The sequence below is a fragment of the Polypterus senegalus genome, chromosome 7 (genome assembly GCF_016835505.1).
Source record: "Polypterus senegalus isolate Bchr_013 chromosome 7, ASM1683550v1, whole genome shotgun sequence".
Taxonomy (NCBI): Eukaryota; Metazoa; Chordata; class Cladistia; order Polypteriformes; family Polypteridae; genus Polypterus; species Polypterus senegalus.
The window spans coordinates 79542708-79568096 of record NC_053160.1 but is presented as its reverse complement, the minus strand read 5'-3'; the positions used below and the strand labels follow the sequence as shown (position 1 = coordinate 79568096).

Genomic DNA, 25389 nt, shown 5'->3' with positions numbered 1-25389 from the left:
TAGTAATGTTATGTCTACTGGGCAACTGGTGATCAGTCAACTCCTGCCTATAGGAAGATGAATGTGTGACTTTTATGTACATGCACTTACTCTTCTTTAGCAAGGTTTGGACTCGTCATATTCCATACAGACAAGTCTTCCACTCATCCAGTCCAGCATCAGGTTTCCATTTAAAGTAACAGGGATTGCTATGGCCTTTGTTACTGCCACGCCCTAGGTAATGGGGTACCTGCTATAGAGAACAGAAATCATGGCCAGGGTAAGAGCAGTGATCATAGATCTAGTGCTTGCAAAGGACTTTAAAGTAAGGAGTAGATGTTTTACCATTGATTTCTGGGGTGCACATAAGCCCAACTTTTCGGTTGACAATTGGTACTAGGTTCTGTCCATCAATGAGTAAGCCAGAAAGCTTAACATGCATTACAAAATTAATGGAAGGAATTATTAGGGATAACATTGAGCAACACCTGGCAAGAACAGGAGTTATTCTGAACAGTCAGCATGGGTTCAGAAGAGGGAGGTTGTGTTTTACTAACATGCTGGAATTCTATGAGGAGGTAACAAAGGATATGATCAAAGTGAAACGTATGATATTATTTATCTTGACTTTCAGAAAGCATTTGATAAGGTGCCACATGAGAGGTTGGGCATCAGACTAAAAGAAGTGGGAGTTCAGGGTGATGTTTTTAGATGGGTTTAGAATTGACTCAGACACAGGAAGCAGAGGGTGATGGTGTGAGGAACCTCATCAGAATTGTATGATGTTAAGAGTGGTGTTCCACAGAGGTCAGTGCTGGGGCCGCTGCTATTTTTAAAATATATAAATGATTTAGATAGGAATGTAAGTAACAGGCTGCTTAAGTTTGCAGATGATACCAAGATAGGTGGATTGGCAAAATCCGTTATATCATTACAGAAGGACTTGGATAGCATACAAGCTTGGGTCGATTTCTGGCAGATTAAATTTAATGTCAGTAAATGTAAAATATTACAAATAAGAAGTAAAAATGTTTGGTTTGAATACACAATGGGCAGTCGGAAAATCAAGAGTACACCTTATGAGAAGGAGTTAGAAGTCGTAGTGGACTCTAAGCTATTGACTTCCCGAAAGTGTTCAGAGGTCATTAAGAAGGCAAACAGAATGTTAGGTTATATAACACGATGTGTACGGTCCAAGTCCAAGGAGTTTATGCTCAACTTTTATAATGCACTGATGAGGTCTCGTATGGAGTACTGTGTGCAGTTTTCGTCTCCAGGGTACAAAAAGGACATAGCAGTGCTAGAAAAGGTCCAGAGAAGAGCGACTAGGCTGATTCCAGGGTTGAATTATGAGGAAAAATTAAAAGAGCTGAGCCTTAACAGTTTAAGCAAAGTTTTTCTTTACACAAAGAACAATAACAACTTGGAATAAGCTACCAAGTAATGTGGTAGACAGTAAGACTTTAGGAACTCTCAAAACTCGACTTGATGTTTTTTTGGAAGAAATAAGTGGATAGGATTGGTGAGCTTTGTTGGGCTGAATGGCCTGTTCTCGTCTAGATTGTTCTAATGAGTTATGCTCTTTTCTCCCTTAGATAATATTTAGATGGTGCATCACAGAGACATCTCTGAGTATCACTTTGTCTGTGATTGATCAGCCTTTATCAGATAAAGCCCACAAACAGCATTCCGAAGAGACCCTGTGGAGAGAAAACTGACACTCTTGCTGGAATTAAAAGTATTTGGCAGTTTGCTTTTTAGCAAAGTTCTTGGTTGCCAAAGCATAGCAAAATGGGTAACGCCAATCTGTCTTACAGCTTGTTGTGCTGTAATGGCCAGTTTTCAATGTTCCTGTCTTTAGTAGTGCCTAAATATCAGTAACATTCAGAAGTAAAAAGAGGAAAATGAGTACCACTCAATTTGGTTTCTTCCATTACCCTTAAGCACTAACACTATAGGGTTATAAAAGTAGAAATAAAATAAATAAATTGATTATTGAGCTTGATATTTTTAAAGTGATCTATTTTATAAAGGTGATGGTAACAATTAATGTTAAAATGAAGTGTAACATCTAAATAGAAACATTGGAGAGGTAAAGAAATATTATCGTTTCATCCATAGTATAATATAGCAGGACAGGCAGTGATGCACTTGAGCTGTTTACAGGTATGACATTAACCTGCAACCAGCCCTGCAAGATGGTCCTCCAACTAGCAGGGAGAATTTGGGGGGCACTCCAGCCACTGTAAAAAAATCAACTGTTCTGTTCCATTCAAATTAGTTTGGTGCTGAAGAGTCACCTGTTGCACGGCTGTGCTTGGGTCCTAAATTGGGATCCTGAGGTGGTTTGTCAAGTGGTGGGTGTGGAAACGCGGTGTATCAGTGCATGTTCCTAACCACTAGCAGTAGACAGAAGTAGTAGTAGTAGTAGTGTCATGTGCATAGTGTATTGGAAAATTCTTTCCTACATGTCTGACCAATTTCAATGTGTCAAAACTAACCAGTGTCATGGTCAATAAGTCAGGTAAGCGGATTTGTTTTTTTCCATTGAATAAAATTAAGTTCTTTAATTTTAATGCATTATTGTTTCTCATGACATTGGTGAATGGTGATGTTCTGCATGTTGGATGGACATGCAAGAAAGATTTCCACTGTACTCTGTAGACATTACAATAAACTTCTTCTTAAACTCGATGTTCCTTTTAGCACTGCTCATGACCTGACAGCTTTTTGAAGGAACCCTGAGAAAATCTCCAGTATAGCTTGTATATATTATACCCAGTAATAAATGTCTTGACTGGAAGAATGACATACTCGTAACTATACCTTTTGCTGCACAGAATATTTGTTATTGCTGCTGTTTTGTACACCAATTCCTTTTGAAGATTTTAATTATGCTAAAAATGAGTTTGGTTTTAGTTTTCATTGTTAATCACGGTTATGAACAATTTTTACAGTCTTCACTATCACTGTAGACGATGGCTACATATAATGAAGTAAAAACAGGACTTCTCTAGTTGAAACTGATGAATAGCTTTGTCACAAAGGCACAAACAATGGATAATTAAAGAGAAGTATATGCAGGAATGAGCGCATCAAAATGTCAAGAATTAGCACATTTATGGATGGCAATATTCCAAGTCCAAGCAACCAAGAAGTATTTTTCAGTTTGGTTTTGATTCTTGAGACTTAGACTTTCAAATGGAATCTTACATGGATCAAATTCAACTTATTTAATGAGCTTTGAGAATAACTGAAAATTTCACTTGGGATCATTTGGGTGTGCTAAACATTAATATTACATGGACCAATTTATCTAGTTTTATTTGAATCTGTGATTTGTGACCTGCAGGTAAATTCTCTTGGTGTGCATTCAGATGAGAGCCCCTGTGGCTGCTGGTGCATTTTGTCAAGGTTGTTTTGCATTTTTGTGATCAGTCTTAATGACCAGCAGTCAATCCTGAAGGCAGTTAGCTGAGCTTATGCATTCATTAAGACTTAAACAAATGACATTTTTATTTTTTCAGAATAAAGACAATAAGTAATGAACATACCCCACGGCCTCTCATTGTGAAATGCTCTACTAGCTACTTCATGTTGATGTAGCATCAGAGTAATACTTTGTGCTGGCAATATTAAATGTGAACAAGTAGGAAAAATGACATCTTCAACTTCTATCCAAACTTCTCTCATATATAAAATTAGTAAATGTAGTAAGAAGGAGCAGGAGTCCTTTTCAAAACAAATGCATGTCAGCCAGGGCTTTATCTTTTTCCACGTAATTGCTGAACTATTTCTTCCTGTTAGTTTAATGATATTATCTTAATTTTGTTTAGAACAGACCACACAATAATAGAGTGCTTAGCAGTGCTTCAGAGATCTGAGTTCAATTTCTGGCCCAATCGTGTTCTGTTTCAGTCTTGCCTTGTTTATGTGCATTTCTACTGTTAGTCTACTTCAGGTTTAAGGTCAAATGCACATGATGCAATAAAATTTTACTTGCTTATCCAATCACAAAAATAAATTGCAAAGTTTTACAAACGTTGTTATCAACAGCAGAGGTCAGATATTGAAAGTACACCCTTAATGAATACCAAATGCCAAAAGATGCTTATTCACAGATTCACTGTTGAGTAAAATGTAGCACTGAACTGGCAAAGTCCGCACAGCACTAGTCACTGCTCCGCCAGCATTTTACGGGTTAATCAGTTTTCTCGTACATGACTTTTATGTTATTTAACAATGTGTGTGGGTTTGTGTGAGCATGCCCTGTGAGGTGCTGGCATCCCATTGAGGTATGATTCCTGCTTTGCACCCATACAGTATTGCTAGTTGCTCATAATGCTGTAGAAAAAGAAATGAATGGATAGAATTGCTACTGTTTAATTTCTCGAATGGAAATCTTTTCTGAGATATTTTAAGATAAGAAATTAATTGGTGAAGATGATTTCCAGCTAAATATTTAAAAAAAAAGATTTATTTATGCTCCAGAAGAATGAATTTGAATCCTATCCTGGCCATTGTCTGTGTGGAGTGTGCTTTTCCGCATTAACTCCCCGACACCCATCCCAAAGACATGCCATTTGGGTTACATGGACTCTCTAAATTGGCTAGCTGTGAGTGAGTGTTGGTGTATGCATGAACGCCAAGCCATCCATAGCTATTTCCAACTTTGCACCCAATGCAACCTTACTTCAAAAACATGTCTTCATTTGCTGAAAAATGTCAGAACATAGCTTAACAAAAACAGCCAACAAATATCTCAAACACTAAAATTGTTCTCTTCTTCATTACTCTGACATTTTTTTTCAATGTTGAACAGAAGACTTATTTTGAATCCTTTGATGGGGAGAATCATTGTGGCATAATGGGCCACTCTGTGAATATTATGTTTTAGTCTGGTTTTACTCACTGGCTTAAGTATATGTTCCTTTTACTGTTGTTTTTATATTATATTTTTATTGTTATGTAAATTTTGTTAATATGGTTATATTGTAACGGTGATAAATGGATTGGAATGTCTTAATTGTGTTCTGTGCTGAGTCGTGTCTTTAATAGCGTTGTCCCGTTTATATAGTCTATTGTGTGTTTGTTTAAATGTTTTCCTCCTGGAAACAAATGGGGATAGGAGAACATTGTAGAGCCATGATCCCTCGAGGTAATTGTCCCTGTAAATCACATCAATTCCATCTGGGCCATTGCTATATAAACAAGAGGACAAAAAGAAATGGCGGATCATTTACAACCCGGACACTTCACTGGAAACCAAAGACGCTGATACGGAATTTACACCCTTTTCACGCTTGCTGCTTTCGATGCCAAAACATTCAACTGCTTCACCATCACTACGCAAAACCCAGGGTTCAGGATCATACCGAAAAGCCGAAGAGAGCGTGGTGAGACTGTTTTTTGACGTTTGGCGAAGGAGTGAACAACTGTTTTCATCCATATGTTATTTGCTGGAGACACTTATCAGCCGGACAAGGTTCACTTTCATTACTCATCTTCCATTTACTCTTTTGGATTTTTATGTGTGTTTCGTGTTCAGTATAGGAACAAGGGAGGGTTTGTATTGTATATTTATTACTGCACCTCTTCTTATTATATTCTGCTGTTCACTGTTGGGGTTGGTTGGGGAGTGATATATATATATATATATATATATATATATATATATATATATATATATATATATATATATATATATTGTTTGGAGTTTGTTTCATTTCTTTTTACCAATATATATTCACTTTATTTTATACACTGTTTGCCTTTTTTGTTTTGTTTAGTCTAATGTTCCCTCAGGTTGCCAGGCCATGTGTCTTGGCGGTATAGTTGCCGGTCTGGATGATTGGGTCAGTCGTTACAATATATTCTCAAGAGGGTGGGGTCACCATTATGCCACCGCTATGGGACAGTCCTCAGCCTTTATACTGCGGTTCTAGAGATAGGTCTGGCAGATGTTCATTGATTGTTGCAGAGTTCAGAGCTTGTTGTGTAAGTACTTCTTGGATTTTCTGTTTTTTGTTTATTTTAGTTTTGTCTTTGGAATTGATTATTGAATTACAATTTGGGGTTGTTAGGCATTCCCTTTTTGCCTTATAAGTTCTTTTTTTCTTGTTTTTCCTTTTTTTGGTAATTTAATAAATTCTTTAATATATTTAAGGAACTTTATTTTGTGTTGTCCTAAAAGCCAGAGGTGTGAGGTTTCCCTTTCCCTTGAAAGGGATTTTTGTGTATGTATAAGTATTTTCAATACTTTCAACTTTTAAAAGCCTATGCCAAATATGGGGCCTTTGTAGAATTTTTGAGGCCTACCTTTTGAGGTTGGGGTCGTGCTGACTGGGGTGAGGCCTGTTTTTGAGGCTGACTTGTAAAGTTCTAGTCATGTTTTCATTTGTTTAGAGGCCTGTTGTCCCTTTTTCACCATTTTGTATAATGCCACAGAGATTAGGCTTTATTAATGGCTACAACTAGAAAGAGAAGATGACTTAGGTCCGATTGATTCTCAGCCGTTTATGTTGTACTTTTTCTACAGCGAACACCATCTTATGTGTTTCATGAATATTGTGCAGTTGTTTTATATCTGTATAAAGCTATCCCCCTGCAGATGCTGATTGAACCATTTTGGTACATATGCCAGTCCTTTGGACACTATAGAACCATTGTGCTGTCATACTGCACCTCTGTATTGCACCTCTCTGAAAATATTGGTGGTAGTTATCTTTATTTCTTATATAATCTTCGGTCATTTAAAGGTACAGCAAATAGTTTAAACAGAAGATAGACAATTACACAGCACTGAAAATTTAACAAACAAGAATCAAGTTCACATTGTCTGATCAACTTGCAAAACTTGTCATTACTGGCACAGTACTGGTGGAAATTAAGGGGAAGAGCAATTATGATTGAAGCCAGTAAGCACTTCTTTAATCAAAATGTTGTGGGAATCTGGAACAAACTACCAAGACAGAAACCTTAACAAACTTTAAGAAGTATCTAATGAGATATTTCAACAGCTTATCTATTTTCTAAACAAACAAGCTTGATGACCTGTATGGTTTCCTCTTGTTTTTTTAAAAATGTCTTATATTCTTAAGCTTAACCTCCATCTTACACTCACTGTGTGATGTCAGGAATCACTTGGCTTGCCTCTGCTTGAATCTGTTTTCTATACTTGAAGCATTTTTCATGAAAGGTGATATATTTTATGCAGTAAAACCTTAAAAACTGAGATAATGAACAGACTCTACAGGAATGCTGCACATGTACAAATGGGTACATAAAGTGCTTTGGTATGCTGGTCACCATGGCCAGTGCTATATAACTTCTGTGCTCCCACAGTGGGAACTTGATAACCACAGCACAGCACGAATACACTACTTTGAAATGGAGTTCACCATGAAATGTGCCTCATTAGATAAACATAATGGTTGTGAATCACATTATTTTACATTCCAATTTGTCCAGTTACAGGTGAAAGAATTACACGTTCTTATGTTCAGTAAACTTTACTTGTGCTTTGTATGCAGTAGGTTAGGTTAGGGTTAGGGTGTGGGGGAAGCGGCTCATCTCTTAGTGCTATAAATACATAGCATATACGAGGGGGGACCCAAAAATAATGACAACTTTTTTTTATCGTATATTTCTCTGAACATTTCCAAAATTTAATCAACCTCAAAATACTCCCCCTGAGACACAATACGTTTGTCCCACTGCTTTTCCATTGTTCAAAACTGAAACTCTTTTAAAGTGATAGTCTTCAGTGACTCCGTTGTTTGCTTCTTGGCCAACCTCCACATCCTGAAAACACTTACCTTTAAGGGCCCTCTTCATTCTTGGAAATAAGAAAAAATCGCAAGGTGCAAGGTCTGGGGAGAAGTTTTGGGGGACCGTTGTCATCCTGTTTTTCATGACACTATATTCCATCCATCCACAGTGCAAATCCTGCCAACTACAGCAAGCGTTTTGTGGTGGAATCGGACCAAAATCTATCTGAGGTCACACATTTTACTAACGGTGGCCAGGCACAAATGCACAATGTGGATTACAAGGCCTCTCAGAAGCAGTTTCTTTTCAGTGTGAGTAAATAGAAGAACTCCTGTTCTCAGCTGTATACAGACTACCTATAAGTACTATAAGCAAAGTGTTTCCACGTGACATCCATTGATATCTCTCTGTTTCTCTCACTCCCTCATTCCCCACATTTTGGTGCAGCACTGTCACTGCCACTACACTTGGTTAGTTTATTCTGTCAGAACTGATACGTTATATTTACATTTTTTACACTGACAGAACAAAGTCACTTCTTAAGCACAGTACGTTATTTACATCCTCTGCATTATAGTGGGATGGCGGTCATTTTGTCTCTGATTATCACCTCCTAGATTTCCAGAAACAATGCCTCCAGCACAGCAGATCATTTTTAAAATGTACTTAAACCTCCACATACAACACATTCTTCCCTGCTCACTTTGTTTAACATGAAGGAACTCCATTCCTAATAAAATAAAGCTGTGTGAACATTAAAATGAGGTGTGCCCATCTGGAGTGCATGAAGCAAGGAAAAAAGAAAGTAAAATGATGCATAGACATTCAGTTTATGATGGGCTGTATGCCCTCTGTTGTTTTATATTCATTATTGTGGACCTGGAAAAAGCATATGACAGGGTGCCTTGAGAGGAGCTGTTGTATTGTATGAAGAAGTCGGGAGTGGCAGACAAGTACGTAAGAGTTGTATATGTACGAGAGAAGTGAGACAGTGGTGAGGTCTACGGTAGGAGTGACTGATGCATTCAATGTGGGGGTGGGATTACATCAGGGATCGGCTCCGAGCCCTTTCTTATTTGCAATGGTGATGGACAGGTTGACAGACGAGATTAGACAGGAGTCCCCGTGGACTATGATGTTGGCTGATGACATTGTGATCTTTAGCGAGAGTAGGAAGCAGGTTGAGGAGACCCTGGAGAGGAATGAAGGTCAGTAGGAACAAGACAGAATACATGTGTGTGAATGAAAGGGAGGTCATTGGAATGGTGAGGATGCAGGGAGTTGAGTTGGCAAAGGTGGATGAGTTTAAATATTAGGGATCAACAGTACATAGTAACAGGGCTTGTGGAAGATAGGTGATAAAGAGAGTGAGATTGAAAAGTCCTGGTATGAAACTGAAAGCAACTTCACTGTGTGTGTGTGTATGACTGTGTGTGTTGGTGTGTGTGTGTATGTGACGGCAGCCACGCACATACACATGAGTAGTGACACCCAACAAATACAAACACTTCCACCTAGATCATGGACAGAAGGTGTTGATTAGGTTATGCCAGGCCGGCATTAACGATTGGCCTGGTAAATCTGCCTGGCATATAAAACTGAGGGATACCCAGCAGGGGTCATCTTTTAACCATCTGGCATGGGAGAAGACAAATGCAGAGCAACTTAGATGTAATAGCTCTTGAGAGCATTCCTGTATGTGGAGAGTTATTTATTTTTCCACTGAGTTTTTCTTGAGTTTTTCTGCCATTGGAGATGATCATATTTAATTTGATGTTCAGGACACCAGTATTTTTGATTTTTTGGCACTGTAATAAAGAATTGTTTTCTTTGAATCTGTGCTTTTACTTTTCCAACACTGGTCCATTCAGGTACGGTACAGACACCCAAAGTTTGAGTGTCTACAGAGGTTCCAGTGCACAGCGTCACAGTGTAACCTAGAATAATAAGGATGGTAACCCATCCATCCATTCATCAACTTTACATCTTGCAATTAACACAATTCAGGGCTGTGAGGGTCTAGTGTGGGTATGTAGGCAAGTGAGAAAAGGTTAGTACCTGCCTTGCGCACAATACTGCAGAGAAACGCCTTTCAGCCCTCCCCTCGACCAGTGCTAAATCATCATTCTCAATGCTAACAAATCATTTTTTACTAATTTCTTAACAGAAAGCTTATTCCATGTTCGATGCATGTGACATATAGAATCTGACTTGGATTAATGTCAATGTCAAATCTGATTTACTTTTGCAGATTATTCCAACTGTTCGAACCAGTGACACAAGACTAATAATGTTAAAAATATGCCTAGACTTTTTAGACGTAATATTTGAGATTATATATCTAAATGTAAAGTAGCAATTACTTATTAACCATTGAAGTTCTTTTAAATATAAAGGTATTTGGAATACACAGTACTGGGCACTGGCGCAGTAAATGCAAATGTTGTGTACTTTGAGATTTATAGCCAGATGAAGACAAAAGAAATTGTTAATCAGTTACGGTGGTGCAGATGAACCAGTCTACAGCTGATATTTATGTAAGATAATGATATTTTGCCCCTTGAGGGAATCTAAATGTTAGCATGATTAGATTCTCCTGTCTAGTAATATATTATAATGAGAAGGTTATACTAAATAAACATCACTTCGTATGTGCTGCTCACTCAATAACAGGCACAAGGCAGTATTCAGTCACAACAAATGCCAGGTTATCTATCATTATATTCTAAAACTTTCAAGAGACCCCATCAGTGCTGCCTCCAGAAAATTCTCTATACTATATGGGTGGATCATCATGCCAAGCATCTTCACCAGGGTAAAACTTGCTAAAATCAGAGCCATAATCCTACAGAACTGACTTTGCTAGCTAGGCCACTTTCTGATAATGGCGGACTTATGTCTGCCCATACAAGTCCTTTACCTCCAAATGAGGTGAAGTCAGGATCTTAGGGCGACGATAGGAAGCTTTTCCCACTCTAGCTGGAGGGGTCCTGTCACAGAACATCCCCTATGGCAAAACAAGATTCATCACAGGGGCACTGGGTGGGGTGGGTCTTTTTTTCTTCCAAAAATTTAACTTTTTTAATTAGCTTACCATTTTGTTCATCTTCAGTATTTGTTATATATTTGCCCAGCCTTAACATTTCTTGTGAAAATATTCAAATAAACTGAGATACAAGATAGGCCTTTTGAAACTGAAATTTATTATTCAGTGCATAGCTTCATCTCAAATTAGTATCAAATTAGTGTTAATTTCAAAGCAAAATGCAGCCAAAATTTTTGTTTATAACTGAAGTACATAACTAAATCTTATAAAATAGAACACAATATTTGATAACACTAAATACTAAATGCTAATATTGCTTGTTATCATGAAATGTTACATTAGTGTTTTATTCGGTTTCAATAATGTACTTTTAATTTGACTTTTGCAATTGCCTTATTTTTAATGGCTGTGTATATTTCATAGTCAGACCTTTCCGGACAGCACGTATCAAAATAGCTAATTATTTATTTTAAAATGTCTGTTTTAACTTGGTTTTGTTGTCTTATCAGTCAGTCAGTCTTTTACACACCTTGTTGCAGTTTTTCAAAATGTAATGACTCATTTATATATTGGTATATCATTGCCCTTTTTCATGATTATTTATTTAATAAATATCTTTTAATTATTTTCATTTGGGCACGAATGGCATTTCATTCACTTCTGACAATTGAGATTACCAGCCTAATTTAACACCCCTCACTCTAATATTCGGATGTTCTTTCTGAATCACGAAAGACACAAAACCAAATTTTATCAACTGACAGCAGTTTCAAACTCGGGTTAACCAGCAAAATATTACCAGATGTTAACTAATGGCTTTCTCTACTGTTTGCAACTCATGGAGCTGGCTATTTAGATGACAGTTCAGCTACAGTTATAATACATTGCAGAATACAGAAAATCCAACCTTGTGTTCCTGATTTTCGGAATAGCTGTTCTACATTCTGGGACAATTGCTTCCTTTTTTTCTCACTCCTTTCATTCTATTTTGAAAAATTGCCTGTTGCTCCATGAGTACTATCATGAGTAAAAAAAGCTGATTCACGGTGGCTATGCGGCTCTCTGAGGACTGAATATTTTTTCCAAAAAACACAATTTTCTGAAAAGCTCACAAAGCAATGGTTTCACACAGAAGTCAACATAAACGTCTGTTGCTGCATGCTGTGGCTGCCAGTTTGCCAGGAACATGGTGGTTGAGCAGGGCTGGCAGTGGCGGTCACAGTGCTTCACAATCTGGTGGATGGCAATGACGGTCACAGTGCATCGCAATCTGGTTTGTACCCTTTGTCATTGTAAGTGGCAGTCCTGTTCAGCATCACGATCAGCTGGGGACCAATCGGCTGATGCTGGTACCTCACGTTCATTTTCGATCACTTTTATCAAACTTGGAGTCTGACAAGTCCGAGTCCAATTCAGCGATAATATGTAAAACGTTATCCAGAGTATTTTGCTTTACGCATTCGTTTCGATCTCTCACCAAATTTCAATGCCATTTTTGTCATTGTTTGCTCCTAGCTACTCACACGAGTGCAAGGAATTTTGGTCAGACCAATGAAGCTAACTTTTCTTCCTGCAAAGACAGAACAACTAAAACATAACAGATGGGTTTTGTCACCGTTTACAGTTGATTACCACTGTCAATCCCTCCATTTGATAAAAGTCAACATCCGCCCTGAAAGAGTTAAAATCCACAGGGTATTTAACAAACACTATACACTTATTATGTTTTGTTTTTTTGGACCGCTAACAGTTTGGGTTAGGTCAAATGACCGACCCCAACCCCCTGCTAAAGCCCTGCATCAAGTGGCACTTCAGTTTGGGACCATCTGTTTATCTGTTGAAAGGATCATCAGTGAGAGAAGAGGAAGGAGAAACAACACTTGCAGAAGCCACTCACAAACAGAACCTCATGCACTCACCTTCAGAAATTGAATGGCTTGAAGAATGGACTCCTCAGCCTTCAAATGTCATTCTTATACTGAGTGAAAGCCAAGGCAAGAAAGCAAACCCACACACACATTCACAATGAGATCATTTATCCAGGCTTTCGTGTAACTGAAGAAGCCACAATGAGGCTGGTTCTAGGTGGTTTTCCATTACTACAAAAAAAAAAACTATGGGAGGTATTATTTGAATATTGATGGCATAAAAAACAAATATTCGCCTATTTACCCACATTGAAGATATGGAAGAAACTGCTACATTGCTAATTGTTCAATCTGTTCCTTTCTCCAAGTTGTATTGAACAAGATTAACAGCCCAGAGTACTTACACTTGTGACTGCATTTTTCGAGTAAACCAATATAAATAACTAAAGTGAGAAATCAAAAACAGGGCCCATAACTACAATGCTTTAAGTAGATCCTTCTCTTCAGCATTACACAAGCTAACAACAACAACAACAACATTTATTTATATAGCACATTTTCATACAAACAGTAGCTCAAAGTGCTTTACATAATAAAGAATAGAAAAATAAAAGACAGAATAGAAAATAAGAAAATAAAATAAGTCAGCATTAATTAACATAGAATAAAAGTAAGGTCCAATGGCCAGGGTGGACAGAAAAAACAAAAAATAAAATCTGTAGGGATTCCAGACCATTAGACTGCCCAGTCCTATCTGGGCATTCTACCTGACATAAATGAAACAGTCCTCTTTGGACTGAAACCCATTAGTGTCCATAACATTCCCATTGACAAAACTTCCACAAATGGAGCCAGAATCGCATGAGTCATGAAATTTCATAACTGGTTCCAAGAACCTTTACGGAATAAATGATGGAGGTAAACAGCAGTCAGCTTGAACTAATTCCATCTAGTTTCTGGTGGTAGTCAAAAATTAGCATTAGGGTGTCAGCCATTGTATGAAAGAAGGAAGAACAAAGGCTCTGAAACAAAGAAATACAAACACAGAGACAACCTACAAACTCGACGCAGAAGTTGCCCAAGCCCCTGAAAGAATCTCTTATCCAGATTAACAAAGTTAAGCACTATTCTGTCAGTCCAACCAATAATACTTCCTTGATTATATTAACTGCATTTTCTTTTCAGACCCTTCTTTTATTTGTCAATATAAAATTCCTCTGAGAGCAACTTCTCCCAACCATCCAAGAACAATATGGTGACGAACAATGCCTTTTCTAACCATCTTTTCCAAGATGTACCACCGTGCCATAAGGCAAAAGTAATAACTAAGTGGCTCAGGGAACAAAACATCGAAATTTTGGGTCCATGGCCAGGAAACTCCCCAGACCTTAATCCCATTGAGAACTTGTGGTCAATCCTCAAGAGGCGGGTGGACAGACAAAAATCCACACATTCTGACAAACTCCGAGTATTTGTTATGCAAGAATGGGCTGCCATCAGTCAGGATTTGGCCCAAAAGTTAATTGACAGCATGCCAGGGCAAATTGCCAACACTGCAAATGTTGACTGTTTGTATAAACTTAATGTAATTGTCAATAAAAGCCTTTGAAACTTATAAAATGCTTATAATTCTACTTCAGTATACCATAGAAACATCTGGCAAAAAGATCTAAAAACACTGAAGTAGCAAACTTTGTGAAAACTAATACTTTTGTAATTCTCAAAACTTTTGGGCACAAGATATAAATATTTCATATTTTAACTGCTTCTTAATGAATAAGAAAATGTGAGCCCTTCATTGTAGGGGATTAAGTGTCTTTATGAGATTACATTAATTATCGTTGTCTGTTTGCAGTGAACAGTGCATTGAAGCTTACGAGCTGCTCCTTGCTCTGGCAGAGAGTGAACAGGGCCTCATTCTTGGACAATTCAGAGCTGCAGGTGTCGGATCTGTGGGTAAGTTTGTTGATATACGGTGACAAAGAATTCGCTGTGCATCCTTTATATAATTCAAAACCAGCCACATGTCATCCACACATTTGGTATTTTGAATTTAAGGTTGAGATTCTGTATGATACTACTCATGTGGGTCTCATCAGAAGTCATGATGAATCTGTGTACATGAATTCAATTTATTCTTGCTAATCATCTACACACATTGTGGGTGGTAGAGGGTCTTAAGTCTAAAGATTAAGTGCTCCATATTCATGACAGACACGTTTTGTGATATAAGTCAATTAGATGTTCAATATACTGTCAATAGGTTAACTAACAAAAGAAAAATTTCATTTTGGCTAATTTTGGCCTTAGGGGTCCTGTCCATTAACTGTTATTTTTTGAATTTACATTAAAGATGTTGATTCTGGACTATTTAGTAAACTTATTGAATTTGTTGATGAAACAGAAATTATAGGGATTACAGATAATAAGGGGATGGCAAAAACACTACAAAAAGTTCTGGACTATCTCTAAAACTGAGTAATATTTGGAAAATCCAAGTTATTGAAGAAAGTGATACATGAAGGCAAAAAGAATGTTCATTATAAATACAAGATGGAAGACACTGTCTATCAGGAAGCAATCTGTGAAAGAAAGTTTATGGTGATGTAGCATTTTCATCATCTAGGCCAGCATTTCCCAACCTGTGGGCCATAGCAGCATTGCAGGTGGGCGGTGTCCTACATCAGATGAAACAAACCTCTTCGACAATTGCACTAGATTCACAGCGACAGCATCTCCGGACAAAACCCCATCCACCAGTCTGATGACTGCACTCAGTTCAGAGTGGCAGCATCACAGGTGGATCATGGCTGATCCTGAAGAACCTCCCCAACCCCTGCTCTGATGATCATGCTGAAACCACAATGGAGGAGAGTCATTGACAATTGCATTTAATCCATCTAACAGTCTGACGTTCTGGTGATCATGTGGGACCCCTCCCCTACTTTTGATGATTGTGCTTAATTCACTAAAGGGGACCACCCCAATCCCCCAGCTCATAAGGCCATGATAATTTAACATAGGGTGACCCCCAAAAACATTTAAATGTAAAAAACTAGGTTTTGGCAACACAAAGTTTGGTTTTAGAAACGCTGATCTAAGCATTGTTCAGAAGCAAATAAAAAGGCACACAAACTTTTGAATATTCAGTAATTCAAGGAATGTTATGCTTGGGAAATATAATGCATCAATGACCCACATCTGGGGCCTCATGTATAAACGGTGCGTACGCACAGAAATGTTGCGTAAGAACTTTTCCACGTTCAAATCGCGATGTATAAAACCTACACTTGGCGTAAAGCCACGCACTTTTCCACGGTACCTCATGCCTTGTCGTACGCAAGTTCTCCGCCGGTTTTGCAAACTGGCGCACCCAGCGTCAAAGCAATGGTACTGTTCTTGTGTGATTACTCATTATTTTCATGACGCGGCTTTATAAATACACAGAAACTAACCGCATATTGTTTATTAGTGTAATGCATCTGATTGTAATTAACTCGTAACAATATAATGGTCCAGGGAACAACCATAGTATTCCAAATACCATAACTGCTTTAGCGTTGTTACTCTCACTTCTCCTTCTTCTTCTTCTTCTTCTTTCAGCTCCTCCCATTAGGAGTTGCCACAGCGGATCATCTTTTTCCATATTACTCTCACTGCACTCGGAGTATTTATATCACTGTATCTGAGTGTGAATCACAGCAGCAGCTGATCGGAAAGAGAATTATCGGTATACAGCTTTAAGGACACGCTGTCTCAGCCACTGCAAAACATTTTAAAGCCTTTCCTGTACAGACCTAGTGGTTCAGAAACAGTTTAATCCCAAGAACTTTAAATGCACTCAATCAATTGCTCCATGTAGAACGGTTTGTACTTATAAGTACAATCACCCCACTGTAAACTTGCACTACAGTTATAATATCGCACAACCTGAGCCAATTTATAAAGCGCGTATTTACAAATGATGACGATATCATTTGTAAGGTGAAATGCAGCAAAATATGTTTGTTAAATTATACACATAAAACGTTAACTTCATTTAAATAATCTATATTCTTCACTGGGAGTGTCGTGAAGGATAGAATAATTAAACATGTACTACGAACATATTTCAATGTTCTTTAAACGTTTTGAACAATCGGCGCTAAGCTTACAGATGGCTTAACTTCTATTACAGAGCTGATTGTATGGCGATCGGTTACTTGGGGAAAGAAAAGCACTGACTGCAGTGACGGCTACGCCAATATATTGTCATGCTTGGGTCACAGATTTGCACAGAGACACAGAAGGTCGTAGAAAAAAAGGATTTTTATTCAGACACCGCAAACACATGAGCTTAAACGTGCTCCATGACAAGTCAGATATAACAGTTCCGCTAGGAGCAGAGAGAGATAAAAGCAAACAATCAATTCCCAAACTGACAGGCTGCTAAGGCTTATAAGTCGGCGGAGTACCGCGAGGCTTGTATTACGCGTTATAGTGCAAGGATAAGGAGCAATGTGTAGTCAGTGTTTCAGGGTTTGTGGTTTTCCCAGGGGCGTCTGTCTCTATTTGGGGTGCGATCAGCCCTCCAGCTCACACCCTCCCCCTCAGCTTTATTCACATTCCTGTGAATCAAGCGACTCTCTGTACCAGGTTCATTTAGTCGTGATAACACGTCTGCGTTGACGTGTTCAGAACCTGGTCGGTGCTTTACTGTGAAACTGTAAGGTTGTAAACCCAGAAACCATCTCATTAGACGAGAGTTTGTATCTTTCTGTCGGTACAACCACTGAAGTGGAGCATGATCAGTTACCAAGGTGAAGTTTCGTCCCCACAAGTAATCGCGCTTCCACAGCCCACCTAATTGCCAAGCATTCTTTCTCAATTGTAGAATAATTGCGTTCCCTAGGAAGTAATTTCCTACTCAAATATGTGATTGGATGTTCTTCTCCATCAAAAATTTGTGACAGGACTGCGCCCACACCAAATGCACTTGCGTCTGTTTGCAAGATAAAATCTTTTGTGAAATTCGGGTTCCTTAGAACCGGGTAAGAAGACAATGCTTTTTTTAAATCGTTGAAAGAACGTTCGCAATTTTCTGTCCACAGGACAGGTCTGTTTTTTCTGCCTCTAGTAAGTTCTTGTTTCTGTGTCTCAGGTCTCGGGTAAACAAGCATTTCTTCTATTTTCCTTAATTGTGGCCTAAGTAAACCCTTGCCCATAGAATAGCCTAAGTAATGAGTCTCGGACATGCCTAGTTTACATTTCTTAGGGTTAGCAGTAAGGCCAGCCTGTCTCAAGCTTTCAAGAACGGCTTGAAGCCGCTCTAAGTGTGTTTTCCAATCATTGCTAAAAATCACGACATCGTCAAGGTATGCCCCAGCATATTCAGAGTGAGGACATAGGATCTGATCCATCATACGCTGAAAAGTTAGAGGTGCCCCGTGAAGACCAAACGGGAGTCTTGTAAATTCATAGAGTCCGTCAGGAGTCGCAAATGCCGTTTTCTCACAACTGCTAGCCTCTAAAGGCACCTGCCAATAGCCTTTCGTGAGATCTAGCGTGGAGATATAGCTCGCCTGACCCAGTTTTTCCAACAGTTCATCGACACGGGGCATGGGATAAGCATCGAATTTAGAGACCTTATTCAAGCGTCTGAAATCGATACAGAACCGAACCGAACCGTCTTGCTTTGGGACTAATACGACTGGGCTGCACCAGTCACTTTTACTTTCACGAATTACACCCAGTGTCAGCATCTTTTTTACCTCTTCGCACAATATTTTGCCGCGCTTCCGGTATCCGAATGGCCGCATCTGTACGCGAACATCAGGTGCAGTGGTAATTTTATGTTTTGTAATGTTAGTCTTGCCTGGTAAATCTGAAAAGACATCAGTGTTCCGTTCTATCAAAGATAACAGTTCTGTCTTTTGCGTGTCAGTAAGATCGTTACCAATGGTAACATCGGACTGAGAAACAGCAGCCAAGGAAGTGTTAACCTCTTGTCGGTCGTGCCATTCCTTCAAGAGGTTAATGTGTAAAATCTGGAATGGTTTGCGCCGCCTGGTATTCTAACCTTGTAATTTACGGACTCATACGCTCCTCAATAATGGCGGGCCCTGCCATTTAGCTAAGAATTTGTGTGGATCCGAGGGAACCAGTACCAAAACACGATCGCCAGGTTTGAACTCACGGAGCTTGCTGCCTATCGTAAAGACGCTTCTGAGTTTCCTGTTCTCGTTGTTGGTGTTCCACAGCAATAGAGGAAAGCATAGAAATTCTGTCTTGCAACGAAATTAGTCGATCTGCAAAGCTTGGACCCTTAGCTGCTCTCTCGTTTCCTATCCATTCCTCACGCATACCACATCCAGGATGCCTCGCGCCTGCCGAATAACAACTCGAAGGGACTCAAGCCAGTGGACGCCTGTGGTGATTCTCGCACGCGCACAAAACAAACGGTAGGACAGTGTTCCATGTTGTGGGATCATTATGAGCAACTCGCCTGATCATCTGTTTCAATGTTTTGTTAAATCGCCGGTTAAACCATTCGTTTGAGGATGGTAAACAGTAGTACTCAATTTCTTAATAGCAAAGCTGTCACACAATTGTTTCATCACGCGAGAAGTGAAAGGTGTGCCCTGATCAGTTAAGATTTCTCTAGGGATACCAATACGAGTAAAAGTTTCACATAGTGCTTTGGCTACAGCCGAAGAGTTGGCCTTTTTCAGCGCGATCATTTCTGGATATCGTGTCGCATAATCAACCAACACCAGCAAATATTGGTACCCATCCTTAGTCTTAGGTAATGGTCCCACAATATCTAATCCCACACGCTGAAAGGGAACTTCCAATATGGGCATAGGACAAAGGGGAGCCCGAGGAGGCTTATAAGCAGAGACGATCTGGCAGTCTGGACATGAAGTACAAAATCGTTCAACATCTTTTCCCATATTAAGCCAATAAAATCGTTTTGATAACCGGTCTCTAGTTTTGTCGGCACCGAGGTGCCCCCCCAAGATGTGTGAATGTGCCAGATGCAAAACAGTTTCCCTATGTGCTTCAGGTACCACCAGTTGTTCAATAAATTCCCCCTCCAAATGATCTGAGATCACTCTGAAAAGGCAACCGTCCTTTTCTATAAAGTGTGGGGTTTTCACACCCCCGGAATTACGCTCTTGGTAATAAGAGTCATTAGCAGGGCGAGCCTGTTTAAATGCATATTCTAATGAGCTATCAGTATGCTGCAAACGCACAAAATCTGATTGTTCGTTAACGCTTGGTTTGTGTTCGGAGGCGTTTGCAATCTGGGAAGATGTAGAAGGAGCAGCCCATTCTGGAAGATTGTCGGGGGTGACCTCCTCCGTCTCGCTGGAGAGATCGGGTTCAATATCTAAGTTGGGCTCTAGATTTTCCCCGGCCGCTACCAGTTCTTCGTCTTGGATTTCTTCTTCTTCTCCCCCCCCACCAAGTTCATTAGTGGACTGGACTACTGGTCCCTTACATTTATTAATCAGTTTCGAAAAAGGGCATTTCTCCGTCCTATGAGTAATGGCCAAGGGCACGAGTCGAAACGGCAGACCAAACCTTAAAGTGGCGCCCCCTATAAGTTAAAGGAAGAAGTAAAGTCTGATAATCTTTAACATCACCATGTACACAGCGTATTTTTACAGTCTCACAGTCTCTAAGGCATTGTTCATTAAGACAGTCTCGTCTCACAGTACAAAGGTCACTTCCGAATCTAACAATGCTGAGATTTCTCTGTCCCCCAATTTCACCGGGATCAACAAGCCATCTTTTCCATCCGGATATGTAATAGTTGAGCAACAAATCTCGCCAGTCCAATCTCCATTGAATGAGCTGGAGACAAGCGACAATCTCTTGCCAAATGGCGAGCTGATCACATCGGAAACATCTACGGTCGGCTCCGTTTCCGAAATATCCTCTGCGACGTCCACGTCGACGTGCTCTGTAGCCTCCACGGTCTCGTCGACCCACTGTTGCCGCTGTCTCCCCAGAAACAGGCGTCCCATCTACGACTGGATTTCCCGGGGTCCTACCTGACCCCATTAGATTTTCAGGTCCTGCAGCTTGTCGATCGAAGCGAGAATGTCCTGGACGTTCGTTCACAGGTTGCGAAGCAGCACGAAATCCACCGCTCTTTCTCCAAGTGGACTGTGAACCCTCTAATCGTCTGGACATAATCGTTAATGATTTAATATCATGGCGTAGAAGTTCATCTTGAAGAACTTCAGGTATGCCGGCCAGTAATATATTCACGACAACTGTTTCCATCACGTCTCCTTCAAACCAACAGTGCACTTTATGTATCAAATCTTGAATTTGTGCACGGATTGGGTCATCCATGTTTAGTTTCCAGTCTTTAAGTGCAAATGTTTTAGACTTCTGAAATAAGTCTTCGGCGGCATCCATCTGTGCAACCACTCCTGGTACCACTTGTCACGCTTGGGTCACAGATTTGCACAGAGACACAGAAGGTCGTAGAAAAAAAGAAGGATTTTTATTCAGACACCACAAACACATGAGCTTAAACGTGCTCCATGACAAGTCAGATATAACAGTTCCGCTAGGAGCAGAGAGAGATAAAAGCAAACAATCAATTCCCAAACTGACAGGCGCGCAAGGCTTATAAGTCGGCGGAGTACCGCGAGGCTTGTATTACGCGTTATAGTGCAAGGATAAGGAGCAATGTGTAGTCAGTGTTTCAGGGTTTGTGGTTTTCCCAGGGGCGTCTGTCTCTATTTGGGGTGCGATCAGCCCTCCAGCTCACAATATATTGAATATAAAACAGAAAGAGAAAATAACACAGCTAAAAACGCAGCGACAAATTTCGACAAAAGATAAATGCTTGTCATGAGCACGAGGCTCATGAAACACGTTTAATAATGTGCTTTAGCTCCTATCATCATGAAAATGACATCACGTATACATCTCAGTATTTTAGTTATTCAGAGAACTGTAATATTACGAATGTAATTGATTCTGTGTCCAGTTGGAGGAAGAGAGCCAGTTTAAGAAGCAAGTAGTGATTCACACACATAGATCACATACGAGTAGAAGATCAAATACAAAACAAAGCATTTAACGTGCTACTTTAATTACGATGTGATTTGAGAAACTGGTTGATTAAACGATTTTAAGATGAAGTTTATAATGTTCTACTAAATGACAAAATAAACTACGTGATTAAAGTGGAAATGTCGAGATTGAAGTTGACATTTCGTGCTTTTTCCCCACCGTGTGCCTTTTTTCTCTGTACCCTAATAAACTTTCATATGACACTCAGACAGTGGGCTTACAACTCTTCTTTTCACGGCAACTTTGATATGTGACTTCTTTTTTATTTCGGCACTGTGCGATTTTGTGAATGTGAGCTTTCAAGTTTCTCCAACACGCTATGCCACTCGATCAACTTCCTTTTGTTGATTATACCACGGTTTATTTGAACAAATAGTATGTTTTTCCTTCGCCTCCACTTGGTATTCGCTGAAATTCTTATATTTTCCCCGTGCTTTTCCCATTGTCTTTTCACAGAAGGCTGCGCTTAAGGGCGATTTATATTGATTTGCATATTCAAATAGGCGTAATTCTGGGAGGATTTGGGGCGTTACATAATACGCGTGCACGAGCGTTAGTTTTCACGCTGATCAGGATTTATGTAACGGAAGAACGTGGAAGTTGGAGTACGCACAGATTCCTGCATCTGGATTTTTCTGTGCGTAAACACATTTCGGCTTTTGTGCTTACGCCATGTTATAGTTAGAGTTCTACGCACGGCGTTATACATGAGGCCCCTGGTGTATTGTAAGCAGCTGTTGCCATTTTAAAATGGTAGTAATTGAATCTGAGCAGACGGGAGAAGTACACCACATGTCTTACTCTGACAGGTTCAGGGAGTTAGGCAGAGGAGGCTATGTGGGGACCTAATCCAGTTGTTCAAAATTTTCCAAACCCATTGATAAAGTTGATCCATCTGAATTCTTTTAATTAAATACTAAATTACACGTTCAAGGACACCAGTGGCAATCAAGGGGAAACGTATTTAACGGTGAAGCCTGGAAGCACTTCTTTACTCAAAGAGTTATTGGAATCTAGAATAAAATATTGAGAATATTGAGTCATATACTGTAGTTGAAGCAGAAACCTTGACAACCTCTAAGAAATACCTGGGTGAGATATTGGGACAGCTTATGTATTAGCTAAACAAACGAGTCTGATGGACTGAATGGTCTCCTCTTGCTTGTAAAATTTCTGCTGTATTTAGTAATTTTATACAACACAGCATATCCCAGCATATACTGTGTAATGATAATATTACCCTTGCTTTCCACAGCAATATGAATATTCAAAGGCACTGCAGCCATCAGTTTCGGTCAAGTTCATATTTTGAAAAAGGGTTTTCATAGGTTTTCAATTTCATATGTTCTAAAAGGGTCAGTCAGCCTGCAGTGTCCATAATAAGAGCACTTGGCAATTCTACTGCGCCTAATAATGTTTTTGTTGTCTAAATGTGTTAATCAGAATACATGCAGTATAATGCAGCTCTCACTTGAAATGTTATTGGAGCAAAGGCAGTATTTTTACAAGTGGAAACCAAAAAGTATAAACATCCTTGTGTGGAAAGAAAAAAGCCATTAGTATTAAGACTGCAGTAGCATAATGAACTCTGGAAGCTTTGTAGTCAAACAATGAAGTGGAGCCCCAGATTGTTGATTACACAAATTGAAATTCTGCCCGACTGTATCCTGTCTTCTGTGCTGTTTACAGATTCCTTTTTAAACAATCAAGTGCTCTTTGTTAGCGCTGCCTTTGTGTTGACTCTGGCAGCTATTTTATAGTTAGAGAACTACTACAGTAAGTGAAGGTTACTACAATTTTTTTTAGTGATGTCCAATTTGTTTTGCATAAACAGCTTACTTATTTATCCTTTCTGATTGGTATGAAGAGTTCATGTATATTATCACAAGTGGATGCTGTGTGACAAAAAGTCTCGGCATACTATGCAGCACCTACCTGTCTGTACATTTACAGTAGATGAAAAATCAATATTTAGATTTATGTTTTTTTGTCTTTTTTCTCCCAGGTGACCAAGCAGGGGATGAAAGTGTGACTCAGATGCTGAAGCGGGCTCATGATAGCAGAAAGACAGCAGAGAATGCTGCCAAGGCACTGCTGATCAAGTTGGACGGCAGCTGCGGAGGAGCCTTTGCAGTGACTGGATGCAGTGTTCAGCCTTGGGAAAGCCTGTCTTCTAACAGTCACACAAGGTAAGAGATTCAGATGAAAAACAGTAGCTGACCTTCCCTTCTACATTTATAACCTCAGGCATTTAGGTATAGTAAAAGATAAGCAGGAGTTAAGTTACACTTTAAATAATGCATTACTGATAATATTCTTAAATAATAACAATAAGCAAAGTACAAGCGGATACTGGCAACTATACAGCATAATATATGGTGATGTGTAGTTTCAGGTGTCGCACAGACTTGTTAGTTACTTAATGTCTCTAGTTAAGGCATCATTTGTGGTCAGCTTTCTTCAGAACAGGCCTCATGCCTGTCTCAATATGGCTGCCGAGCTGCACTCTTCATTGTGTTGTCCTTTTTCAGTTCATGGTGTGTGAGATGGTCTTTCATTAGTTTGGTAAGAGAGAGAGATGGGTAAAGCAAGCAAATTTATAGGTTTTTTGTCCAACCCCTAGAGCCAGTAGGGCTTCAGGGTACTTAAAGGCTTTTGATACAAGCCAGTTCCAAACAGCCATACTTCAGACCAATGGGGAAATAGAACATCTTCACACCTGCCCTTCAAACCATATGTTAAGGTAAAGCTTGGCAGTTAGGCAGTCTGGCTTTCCTGTGGGGGTTGACTGAGAGACTTCAGCAGAGAAATATTAGCCAAACTTGTTTGAGGCACTAGTCGTAAAATTACAAAGAGACTCATTCCTGAAAGGGGTTCTTAACCATCAAACCATTGCTGTTATTATCAATAATGTAACACTAATATTACATTGCTTTATCTAAGTTACAAATAAAGACATACAAAATATTTATCAACTTGTATGCAAAATTTCACATCACAACAGGTACGAAAGCAAATATTTATGTTTTTTAAGTAGTCACTCTTTTGTCATTGCTGGCTGAAATGCTAGTGTCCTAACACTCATCTACACTAGCTGTCTGATAACTTCAGTGCTCTCATGTGTCAAGAATTTGTTCTTTTTGTATGTGATTAGATTCCATATATTATGATAACATCTTCACAAAAATCACTGAAGGTCTCCGTGTTATTGCAGGAGTCAGCTCCAGTGATGGTATTTCATAATCGTAGAATCTTTCAACATTATGACAAGTCACAAAAAAAATACAAAGTTGGGACACCAACCAGGTCATCCCATTTAATTGAATAAAATCCAATAAAAAGCATGCCTCTTGACATTTGTTCAAGCAGCCCTTGGGGTGAAATTATAACAAAAGTATTCAGCTCTTAGCCCCATAATTTAGGGTTGTTTTACTGGAGAACCATCTGGTACGTTGCTTTGATCGCAAAAGGCTAGGCTTCCTTATAGTGGTTCAACCAGAAGGGACGGGGCTAAGTGCCCTCAATGGGCGGTTTCTCAGAAGTGTGGGAGGACAAGGAGTAGAGAATGTTAGCAACAGCGCCCACTCTCAGCCCAGCCTGTTATGATGTACCTTGATCGAGTTCGCGAGGAGACCCTCTGATGCGCAT

The 25389-nt window shown here is 39.4% G+C and overlaps 1 protein-coding gene across 2 annotated transcripts in view; it reads left to right on the top strand.

Moving 5' to 3' along the window:
* mcc (MCC regulator of WNT signaling pathway) overlaps window positions 1-25389 on the top strand; it is a 570331-nt gene that overhangs the window by 497795 nt on the left and 47147 nt on the right. For both annotated transcript variants that reach the window (XM_039758932.1, XM_039758933.1), the window contains 2 exons: window positions 14519-14619; window positions 23747-23930. In XM_039758932.1, the coding sequence (XP_039614866.1) occupies window positions 14519-14619; window positions 23747-23930 (285 nt within the window). The remainder of the gene's footprint in view (window positions 1-14518; window positions 14620-23746; window positions 23931-25389) is intronic.